Source organism: Oxyura jamaicensis (assembly GCF_011077185.1).
Source record: "Oxyura jamaicensis isolate SHBP4307 breed ruddy duck chromosome 9 unlocalized genomic scaffold, BPBGC_Ojam_1.0 oxy9_random_OJ106483, whole genome shotgun sequence".
Classification (NCBI taxonomy): domain Eukaryota; kingdom Metazoa; phylum Chordata; class Aves; order Anseriformes; family Anatidae; genus Oxyura; species Oxyura jamaicensis.
In genome coordinates, this window is record NW_023304184.1 from 61842 (window position 1) to 72421 (window position 10580).

The 10580-nt window shown below is 65.7% G+C and overlaps 2 protein-coding genes across 2 annotated transcripts; both read right to left on the reverse strand.

Annotated features, from left to right (window-relative positions):
- Nucleotides 1-899: 899 nt before the first annotated feature.
- LOC118157680 (mucin-19-like) lies at nt 900-3952 on the reverse strand. The gene is made up of 3 exons (XM_035312106.1): nt 3810-3952; nt 1189-2381; nt 900-1052 (listed from the first exon to the last, which is right to left on the reverse strand). The coding sequence occupies exons 1-3, from the start codon at nt 3868-3870 to the stop codon at nt 900-902; spliced, it is 1407 nt and encodes a 468-aa protein (XP_035167997.1). The 5' UTR covers nt 3871-3952.
- A 3196-nt stretch (nt 3953-7148) lies between these two features.
- On the reverse strand, nt 7149-10302 carry LOC118157685 (uncharacterized protein PB18E9.04c-like). The gene is made up of 6 exons (XM_035312113.1): nt 9434-10302; nt 8609-8944; nt 8395-8511; nt 7947-8032; nt 7727-7801; nt 7149-7548 (listed from the first exon to the last, which is right to left on the reverse strand). Exons 1-5 carry the CDS (start codon nt 9504-9506, stop codon nt 7730-7732), a joined length of 684 nt encoding a protein of 227 aa, XP_035168004.1. The 5' UTR covers nt 9507-10302; the 3' UTR covers nt 7149-7548; nt 7727-7729.
- Nucleotides 10303-10580: the final 278 nt, after the last annotated feature.

A 10580-nucleotide genomic window follows, 5' to 3' on the forward strand; every position in this document is an offset into this window, starting at 1 on the left:
AGAGTAGTCAGGGCCAGGGGCTGCTGCTGGCATGGGGGCTGCTGCTCCACCGTTCTCCAAAGTGGAAGATACTGGAGGTGTGTCACCGGGAGAGGCAGGACCGGGCAGGGACACAGCACCAGGCAGCAGATCTGTCCCAGCCTCCATGCCAGCACCAGGAGAGGAGCTCAGGGATGGCTCCAACCCGGTCCCTCCCAGCGCCTGCCCCTCTGCTCCTGGCACCCCCAGGTCTGCACCAGGCTGGACCCCAAGGGTGGGTGATGGGGGTCCCACGGGTCCATGTGATGCTGAGCCGGGAGCATCCAGTGTCGAACTGAAGCCAGTGCCTGGTCCTTCGGCCCCAGGGAGAGCTGCTCCCGTGGGAGCTCCAGCTGCCATCCCCCACGGCTGCGACCCCACAAGGAATGGGGACACGGGGGCTCCCTGGGCAGCACCAAGGTCGGGGTTTGCTGCCGTCTCTGCCCCATCGCTGGTCCCAAACACAGCTCCAGATGCAGCAGCCGGAGGTGGGAAAGCAGCACTGGGAGCACCGGGGGCTTGACTGGGCAGGGGTCCTGGTCCTTCAGCCCCCAAGAAGCTGGGCTCCAGCCCCCCATAGCCAGGAGCCACGGGACCAGGTGGGGACACTTCTGGTGCCGGGGCTGCTCCTGCTTCGTCCCCAGGAGCTGCAGCAGGGGACAGCTCGGTGCTGGGCACGGCTCCTGCTGGGGCTGCCGGCAGCTCTGCGATGTCAGCGGGGCCCTGCTGAGTGCTGCTGGATGAAAAGCTGGTGTCACCCTGGGTGTCTGCGTAAGGACTTGCGTCCCCTGCCCATGCCGCGTCTGCTGTGTCCTCCTGAGCGGGCCCTGCCAGGCCATTGGGTCCAGAAGAAGCCGGGCTTGCAGCATCCAGAGCTGAATTCAGGCCAGTGCCAGGTCCATCAGCTCCCTCGGGAGCACCGGCTGCCATCCCCCATGGCTGTGACCCCCCAGGGGACGGCGAGGCCGGCGCTTCTGGGGCAGCGCCGAGGTCAGGGTTTGCTGTTGTCTCTGCCCCATCACCAGCTGCAGCCCCTGGGGGTGGGAAAGCAGCCCCAGGAGCACTGGGGGTGTCCGTGGGGGACGGCAGAGCGGCACCAAGCAGTGGTTTTTGTTCTCCGGTGGGGCTCTGCCATGGGGCAGGCTGCAGGGAAGGCTCGGCCGGACCCACAGCCCCTGTGGGCAGGGGCAGGGCGATGGATGGGGCTGGGGCATCCGTGTCGCTCTGCGCATCCGTGGGGGCCCTGGAGGCCAGCAGCGAGGTGGCCGTGTCCCCTCGCTCCCCAGGTGCCTCGGGGGCTGCAGGAGCTGGGGCTGAGCCGGGGCTGGCCGGTGACACCGCTGGGGCTCCCTGCACATCTCCATCCCCACCACCGGCTGGTCCTGGTGAGGTGGCTGGGCTCAGCCCTGCCTGTCCCGCGAGGAGAGAGCTCTGCCCTGGGTTTTCTGCTGCGCCCAACACTGTCGCGTTCTCTGGAGCCAGATGGGATGAATCAGTTGTGCCAACAGCAGCATTTCCTGCATCTGCTGCATTGCCAGACCCCAGAGCTGACGGCCCAAGGGTGACACCCATGGTCCCACTCAGCACCTTGTCCCACTGTGTTGTGAGCAGCCCCCCGGCCCCAGGGCTGGGGATCGAGGAGGGGGCTCTGCCTTCACCTTGGCTGTCCCCAGGCAGGGTGACACCTTCCTCCGCAGCTCCCGTGTCCGTGGCCAGCCCTTGGCTCAGCAGTGCGGTGACATGGGGACCCAGGGGGCTGCCAGTTGTTGGCTGTGCCCCCGCAGCTGCTGGTGGCAGGGTGGCGGGGAGGGATGTGGCATCAGCCGTGGGCTCCAAGTCTGCTCCTTCCCTTGTCACCGACGGCAGGATGTCCTTGCTCATGTCTGCAAACAGAGGGGTGCCCCCGGGGGGTGCAGCAGGAGCGGCCCCCGTTACATCAAGCTCCGCGCTGGGGGTGAAAGCAGGCTGGGGGGTGAAAACCAAGGCGGCACCCGAAACCGTCTGGTTTCCTTGGGACGCATTAAGGGACGTGGCCAAGTCCGTCACCGCCTGGGGCTCTCCGCTGGCAGCCTGTGTTGCTGCGCTGGGGCTCAGCCCAGCCTCAGCATCGCTCCCCGCAGCCGGAGAGCTGGTCGGAGGAGCGCTGGTCGTGGCCACCAAATCTGCCTCAGCCCCGGAGGGGAAGGACGGGCTGGCCGGGCGTCCCACGAGGATGCTCTCGGTTGTCTCAGTATCAGCCACGGCGGTGCTCGTGCCCAGCGGCAGGGCGCCCCGTGCCTCGCTCTGCGCCGTGATGGGAGAAATCGTGTCGGCACCAAACGGCCCCTCCGTGGTCACAGGGACGGCGACGGCGGCCCCGAGCCCTGCAGGGAGCAGGGTATTAATGGGGGGGATGGGGCCAGCAGCCCCCTGCTCCTGGGGTGGGAGCACAGGGGACGGTGGGACCACAGGGTAGGGGTGACACAAAGCAGGCAGGGGCTGCAGGCGTCCCTGTTCCTGCACAAAGGGGATTTTTCCTCCTTTGTTTTGCTCCTTCGTGACGAGGGACCGAGCTCTGCAGTCTTAGGGCAGCCCTTGGTGCTCTCTGCCTCGCTGCACAGACACCCCTGGGCGCAGCTTTGGGTTTTTTAATCTTTTGGGGTGTCTGAGAGACATTTAAATACGTTTCACCCAAAGCTCTTTGGCAGAAAGGGCATCCACGGTTTGGTGAAACGTCTGCTGGCTGCAGACGGCTCCTGGCCCACCGCAGCCCCCTTTCCACTGCCAAAACCCTGCCCCGCTCCCAGGCCCTTATCTGCAGGGGGTGGATGGAGACCCCCCAACCCCAGGAGCCTCTCCCCAGCCCCAAAGCTGCCGGAGGGGCCGAGCAGCCGCCCATCGGGGCAGACGCCAGCCCCGTGAGGTCCCACCCAGCCCTATTTTTAGGACAGGGGTGCAACCGCTGGAGGGATGGGGCTGCAGGAGGAGCCTGGAGGATCTGCTGACACTTGGCTCTGAGCGGCTGCAATTAGGGGACATCTAATCAGCACCCTGCGGGTGAGACTGGGCGTTCAGCCCGCTGCCGGCCCTGGTGCTCCTGTTCGGCAGGTTCCCCCCGCGAGGCCGCCAGCCCCCCAACAGCAGAGGTGCCTCCCAGGCTCGGTGGCGTGCCGAGAGCTGCGTGCCACAGCAATGACCGCTGCCTCCTGCCGCAGTCCTGGGGTCCCCCCCGCCTCTCCTTCCTCCGGGCTGCTTCCTCCCCTTCCCCTTCCTGCCCCGCTCCTGTCTTTGCCTGATGAATTCAGGGGTTTGCAGCAACCCCCCCCCCCTTCCCTATGGGCCGGAGGAGATGAGCCGCTTCCCTTCTCAGCTCGGGGAAAACAGTGAGTCACCCGAGTCCCCGAGTCAGGTTATTTTGGCACTCTGCACCCTAACAAATCCACGTTTTATCTTAATTCTTGCACGGAGAGCAGGAAATGCCATGCACCCTGCAGCGGCCGAGCGGGGATGCTCGTGCAAGAGGAGCCTTAGCATGGAGCCGGGCTGTGGGCGAGGTGGAGCAGCCCTGGTGCACCCCTGTGCCTGCCTTTGGTGTCCTTGCTGCAGGGGGACCTGGCTGCAACCAGCCTTGTGGGGCCACGCCTGCCCCCTAAAACACTTTCCCAGCTTTTGGGTTGCAAAGGACTGCAAGGGTTGTCCATGAAGAATTTCTAATGAAGCCAGGAGGAAAAAAACATCTCAGCCATCCTCCCTGGGGCAGACTGAGCCGGGGATTTGCAAGGACTGGGGTAGCAGGAGGATATGGGACATACCATGCAGAACCCATAGGCAGCATCCCACGAAGGCTGGAAGCGTCCATCCCCTGGTCCCCATGCTGGAGGAGCACCGGGAAGCTGGAAGGGAGGCGAGAGCAGCGAGGTGCAGCCCCGGCCCTGCTCTCCCGCTGGAGCTGGAGTCCCACAGGTGCAATCCCGCTCCTGGTCCCTCCTATTTATAGGGATGGCAAAGGAGGCAGGTCCCCTCCCGCCCCCGGTGCTCTCCCTCCACGTCCCTGTCCCCAGCCCCTTCCCTCCCCGCCCTCCCCTCCACCTCCCCGGGAGGCTCTGGGGGCCCCCACCAGCCCCTTACAGCTGGGTGTGGGCTGGGGGCCACCCAAAGGCCACCCCTCAGGGACCCGATCCAGGCAGGGCACAGCCTGGAGCAGCTTTGCAGCACCAAAGTGAGCTGTGGAGGTGTGCCTCTGCCTGGGGGGGTTGGGATGCAAAGCACCCCCTTGGCTCAGGGTTTCCATCCAAAAGCCGGGGGACACACATCTGGGGCAGGCCCTGGGGCATCAGCCAGCCCCCCCCAGTGCTCCTCCATGACTGGGAGCACTGGGGAGCCCCGTCCAACCCCCAGCATCACCACCCTGTGTGCGGGCGCAGCAGCGCCAGGGCAGGTGCTGGGCCGCTGCCCCCCATATCCCACCCCCAGCCCTCTCTCCTAGAGCAGCAGTCCCTGCTCCCCACTCGGGGCTCCCCGGCGGTGGCAGGCGTTGCACAACAACGGTGGGTGTTTGGTAAAGCAATTAAACGCTCCTTAACCAGCGGTGCCCGCGGGTGGCTCCTGCCCGCTGCCATTAGCAGCAGCACGGCGCGCAGGGTGCCGGCCGGCCTCCGTGGAGCAGGCGGCGCTGGCAGTGGCAGCGTGGGCGATGCCACGGGAGGCCAAGTCCCGGCGAACGCCCGTCACACCAACCCACCCACGCCTTACCCCCTGCACCGGGAGCTGGCCATAAATCACCGCTCACCTGGAACGAATTGGGAGAGCGGTGGCGATGCGGGGGGGACGGGGCCCAAAAGCTCCCTCTCCCCTGTGCTCCCCAAAGCCCCCTCTCCCCTGTTTTGGGACAGCAGGGCTGAGGCATTGGGGTGAGGATCCAAGCACATCCCTGCACCCTGGTACCCGCAGCCCTCCCTGGATCAGCACTGCGGGTATCGTCCTCGCCACGAGCACGGCATCCCGCTCCCACCCTGGGAAGGGGCTGTGCTTTAATATTCTATGATTCTATGAGCAATCCTTTTCTGTACCCAAAACCCGTCGATCCTTCTGCTGTGCCCAAACCAGGATCCCAGCGAGGCGCCGGATCCCGCGGGGCTATCTCTCATCCGCAGTTACCGAGGCAGCGCAGCACAGGATGGACACCAGAGCCAAGAAATGGGACAGAGAGCACAGAACGCAGAACTGTGCAGAAAGAGCCAGGATTTGGGGGTTAGCACGGTCCCACCAAGCCCACGGCGGGGAGGTGCTGGATCTGAGGACGGGACCCCCTCGGGATTCTGAGCCTTGGGGGGCAGTGCCGGGAAGCCCAGCGCCGGGGGGGCTCAGCACCACGCAGCGCAGCGTGGCATGGCAGCGCCTTATCGGCCTTCCTGGAATTAATGGGCTGCTTGTTCCAGCCCCGCGGAGATTACGGCATCTCCTGCCGGCAAGGGCATGTGGGGAGGGCTCGGGGGGGGACAGGTTATCCATCAACCCCGCGGGTTCTGGATCACTTGGTGCGCCGGGCACAGCGCAGGGAAGGGGTGAAGGGGAGGGGGACGCTGGAGGGGACACCTCGGTCACCAGGGGCTGGTGACCGCAGCCACGCACCCCGTGATGCCACCCTCCGGAGGTGAGGGTCCCCCGGGGTGCCGGGGAACGGGGTCTGCTCCCAGGGACAATGATGATGGAGGGGAGTGGGTTACAGCAAGGAGGGTGAGAGATGGTTTGAGGGCTGGAAGAGCCCCTCAGTGCAAGCAACATCCCTGTCTCAGTCACCAGCTCATCACAGCAAGCTGATGGTGGCAAAACCCCGTCCTCGTGGGGAGGGCTCCACACCACAGAGGAGGAAACCCCCAAAGATGTCCACGCTGGGAAGTGGAGGGTGGGAAATATTCAAACTGGGAACCACAGGACTGGTGCTACGGGCACAGCTGGCTCCCATCACCTTCCCCCAGCTGCGAGCGGGGGCTCTGGGGGGGAGGGGGGGTGCAGCTTCCCAGGGCAATTTCTGCGCTCAGGACCCAGAGGCACCCAGACCCCACCAAGCAGCTGTGGGGGAAAGGCACCGGCCAGCACCACCAGGGATGTCAGGCACACAGAGCACGGGCATTTGACTGTGCTGGGCAGGGCTGGGAGCCTGTCACAGCTCAGTGTCCCCAGTTCTGGATCGGTCCCCAGCACCCCCATCACAGCCATGTCCCCTCCTCTCCATCCCAGGACGTGGGCAGGGGGGCTTGGCCAGACCGGAGCATCTCCTCCCCCTGCCACGACAGCGGTGGAAGGCAGCTGTGCCGGACGGGGATGGTAAGTGCCCCGGTCACCTTTTCATCCCAGCACTTGGGGACCTTTTCCTCCCTTTGTGACGCACTTTGGCTTCAGCCTCCCGGCCTTGGCCCCGCGCCACATCCCGGGGTCTGAAGTTATGGATTCAACAGCCGGCAGGATCAGCCCGGTGGGACTCAGCGTGGGAGGGCTCCTGGCCCGGCGCCACGGCGTGGGCAGAGCACGAGGATGATTTCCCCAGTGCCCCACAAGGCGTGGGGAGCGGGGACCCCATCCAGCAGGCTCTGCCCTGGTTCCCCCCCGCTCTGCACCCCACTGTGCTAATGGCTCAAAAAAGCCCCAAAAACCAGGCGACATCCTGGCTGGGAAACGGCTCCCTGGGGAATTTGGGTGTGCTCCTGCACGCTGCCTTTCCCCACGGGGAAACGGGTGCAGGCCCTGGAGGCGGATAGCCCCGTCCAGCTGGGGCTGGTGGCCGGCAGCAGGTGACACGTCTGCGGGTGACACAGCCCAGAGCCCTCAGGGCCAGGCAGTTCCCGTCCTCTCTCTCCCAGAACTGGGGTCACCACCGGCAGGGACACTATGTGACCGCAGGGGGACGTGTTTTTATGTCCCCGTTCGTGCACCCTCCGTGTCCCAGCCCGGCTGTCACTCACCGAGACCATAACGAGAGGAGCCAGCAGTGGGTTGGGGACAGATCCTGCACAGCTCAGGTGCCTGGGACCAGTCCCCAGGTTTGGTGCCTGCAGCCCCAAACGCCCCTTCCCTCGGTGGGACGCGGGCTACAGGAAGGGATCAGCCAAAAATACCCCCCCTTCCTTCCCCCCCCAGTAACAACACGGCCATTTTGGTAATTATTTCACTTTTTAATCTCTCCGCGAGGTGACTTGCTTAGGGTAATAACTGCTTCGGCCTGATTTTATCTGGCTAATTAATCAGTTAATAAGTGACTTTGCTGCAGGGGGATAGACGCTGCGGCCTTCTCCTTTAGCCAGGGACTGGAAAAAAACAGGGAAGGATTTCAGCCCACGGGATTTCCACGGCCCCACGGTGCACGCGGCTGCCCCAGCAGCTGGGGGGGGGGGGGGGCACCAACGTGGGACCCCCCCAGCTGTGCCCCCACAGCCAGCCAGGTCCTGAAATCTGCTTATTTCAGAGCACACAGGGGCTGACAATGGGCTGCAGGGGCTCCTTCCTCGTCTTCATCAGCACCACAGGTGGCTGGGGGGCTGCAGCGTGGGGCAGGATGCAGAGAGGCTGCGGGGTGCAGGCGGGCACCGGGGGTCCCGGGGGAGCCAGGTTTGGCAGGATCCGTGCAGGTCACCCCCGAGGGACACAGCGGTGGGGGATGAGGAGCGGCGAGCAGGAGGCTGGGGGCTGGCTCAGGTCCCTGCCCAGCAGGACCTCGGCGGGCGAGGGGCAGCGCTCAGGGTCTCTTCCCTCTCCAGTGCATCGTGAAGTTGGCGTGCGGGAACCTGTCCTGCAGCCTGTGTTGGAGCTGGGGGCAAAGAACGGCCGTGACGCCGCGCAGCATTTACGGGTGGTGCCGGAGGGGGTCTCCTGCCCCCTGTCCCCACCCAGGAAGGGATCCCAGCCAAAAAGGAGGGCCCCCCCCCTCGGGAAGGGCTGTGGGCACACCTCACCTCAGACACGATCAGCTTCTGCACCGTTGTGTTCCCGAGGTCCAGGGGGCTGGCCAGACGCATCGACAGGAAGATGTGGGACTCCCCTGGGAGCAGAAGACACACAGCTCTGCTTGTTCCCCTTCCATCCCGCACCATGGCAGGACCAGCACCACCACCAGAGCTGAGCAGGCTCATTGGTGCCACCCACCCTCAGGCATGCCGTGCCACGGACAGGGGGTGTCTGTGCCACCCTGCTCTGTGACACCAGCAGGAGAACAACCCTCCGTGCGCACAGCAAACCACACATCCCGCACACCACCGGTGCCCCCAGGCTGAGAAAGGAGAGGGGCTGCAGGACCCCAAAAGGCCACCACCGTGACAGGGGGTGGCGATGCCCATGGGACACGTGTGGCCCTGCCAGCCAGACTTCAGAGAAGAGTTTGGGGTCCCAGGAGGTGGCACTTACCACGTGGGCTCACAATGCCCGGACAGGCGGGCTGTGCCGTCGGCAGGGCCGTGGAGGTGCTGGAGGTGTTGTTTGGGCTCTGGGTTGAGTTGGTGGCAGGGGAGGAGGGCTCCGTGCCTGGGCAAAGCAATGTGGCATTAGTGCTGCCTGCAGGGAGAGCCAGGGGGTCCTAAACCTAGGCAAGACCCACCCTTCACCCCCCAGCCACACTCACCCGTGGTGGCACCAGGGCTCTGGAATGACACCTGGGTGTCCGGGGATGTCCCCGTGGCCAGGGTGGAGGTACCAGGGCTGGTCCCATTTGTGGTCCCCAGCAGCTGGCTGGGAGCTGGGGTGCTCCCGGGCACCCCTATGCTGGTGTGGGAGGGGGCTGCGGTGTCCAGAGGGGCCGTAGAGGACTCGGCTGGTGCAGCTGTGTGCAGGGCTGTGGTGGGAAGAGAGGGACTGCTGCTCCCCGGGGGTGTGCTGGGTGTCTCTGGAGTGGAGATTCCTGTTTCAGGGCTGGAGGCTGTGCTGGTGGAGGCAGTGGTGGGCAGCAGCGCCGTGGTCTCTGTGGGTTTCAGGGAGGCAGAGAGAGCTGAGATCGCTGTAGCATTCAAGACAGGCAGCCACCTCCTCCCTGAGCTGCTGCAGCCTGCCAGAAGTTAAATAATAATACTATGAAGGGCAAAGGTTTGCTCTCAGCCCCTGCCCAGATGGATGTCTGCTCTGGAGGGCCCCGTCCTCACACAAGGGACGAGGTGGAAGTCCACCTCTGCATCCCAATCACCCCAGAGAGGCGAGAACAGGCAGCTGCATCCCCAGGCAGCCCCCAGGAAGAGGTAGAGGAAATTTGCGTGTGAGGCAGCAGAAATGAAACAAAGCCTATTGCTCCCGCAGTGCCCAGCACGGCCACGTTCTCCTGCTGGGAAGGGGCCACTCGGCAAGCAGCACCCACAGCGTGTCACCTCCCCTGCCCTCCCCACCTTGGGCAAAGCCACCCCGGGACCACCCAGCGCCCTGGCAGCGATGCTCCCCACGCATCCCGCTCAGTCCTTACCCAGAGCCAGCTCAGGCACGGCGAGGCTCAGCAGCAGCAGGGGCAGGGGCAGCCCTCCTCTGTGCCCAGCCATGTCCAGGCAGGCAAGAGCCTATGTCCCCCCGCAGGCCCAGCTCCAAGCGTTCCCCACAGCCCTCGTGCTGTGGTTTCTGCACTCCCTTTGCCGGATAGAGGCAGAGGGGCCAGGTGGGTGCTTTTATTCCCTGGGTGCTGCCAGGGAAGGAGGGGTTTCCACCCAGCCCTGATGCTCCCAGGGATGGGTGTGATGCCCAGCAGACCTCCACCGGCACCGGAGCAGAGATCCTCTGCCTGGTGAGGGGACGGTTCCGATGGGAAAAAGCCCGGGGAAGCAGCTGGGCTGCCTGGGGCCGTCCCTGCGCCCCGAGACAGGAGTGATGCTTGGTGCCCGCGGCACCAAGGCTCCGGGGAGACAACAGCCTGCTCTGCCTGCGGACGAGTAACTGGCCGAGAGAGCAGGCGGCGCTCAGGAAGGGCGTGCTCCAGCCCAAGGACTTGTCTCCCGGGCCGTCTGCGCAGGCATCACTTCCCCAGAGCGTGTCACAGCCGCACGGAGCCGCTTCCTTCTTGTCGGGCTCAGGATCGAGCCCGCTCGGAGGCGTCCGCAGGCACCGGGCACGGCCACGCACGCGGCCGGGACGAAGGCACCCAAGGGTGCCGGGGCGGGGAGCACGGGGGGTGCCCAGGGGACAGGGCTCCGGCGGCGGGGCGCAACCCCCTGGGGCACCACGGGGAGCGCGCCACCGCGGGGCCACGCCCACCGCCACGCCCACTGTGAGCCACGCCCTTTTCTGGCCACGCCCATCGCCGCCCGCCCATTCATAGCCGGCACCGCCCTACCGCGGGCCACGCCCCCGATCACCCGCCCATTCCAACCACGCCCATTATGGCCACGCCCATTCGCGGCCACGCCCATTTCCCGCCCTATATAAAGTCCGCGGCTGGGTGCTGGTGTCCCTAGGGGGGCTTGGGGGCCCTGCCCTTCTGCTGCACTCACCTGTGGTGGCACCAGGGCTCTGGGGGGTGTTTGGGGATGTCCCCACGGTCACAGTGGTGGTCCCGGCTGTGGTCCCTGGTGGCTGGCTGGGTGCCCCGGGGCTGCTGGGTGCCCCGGGGCTGCTGGGTGCCC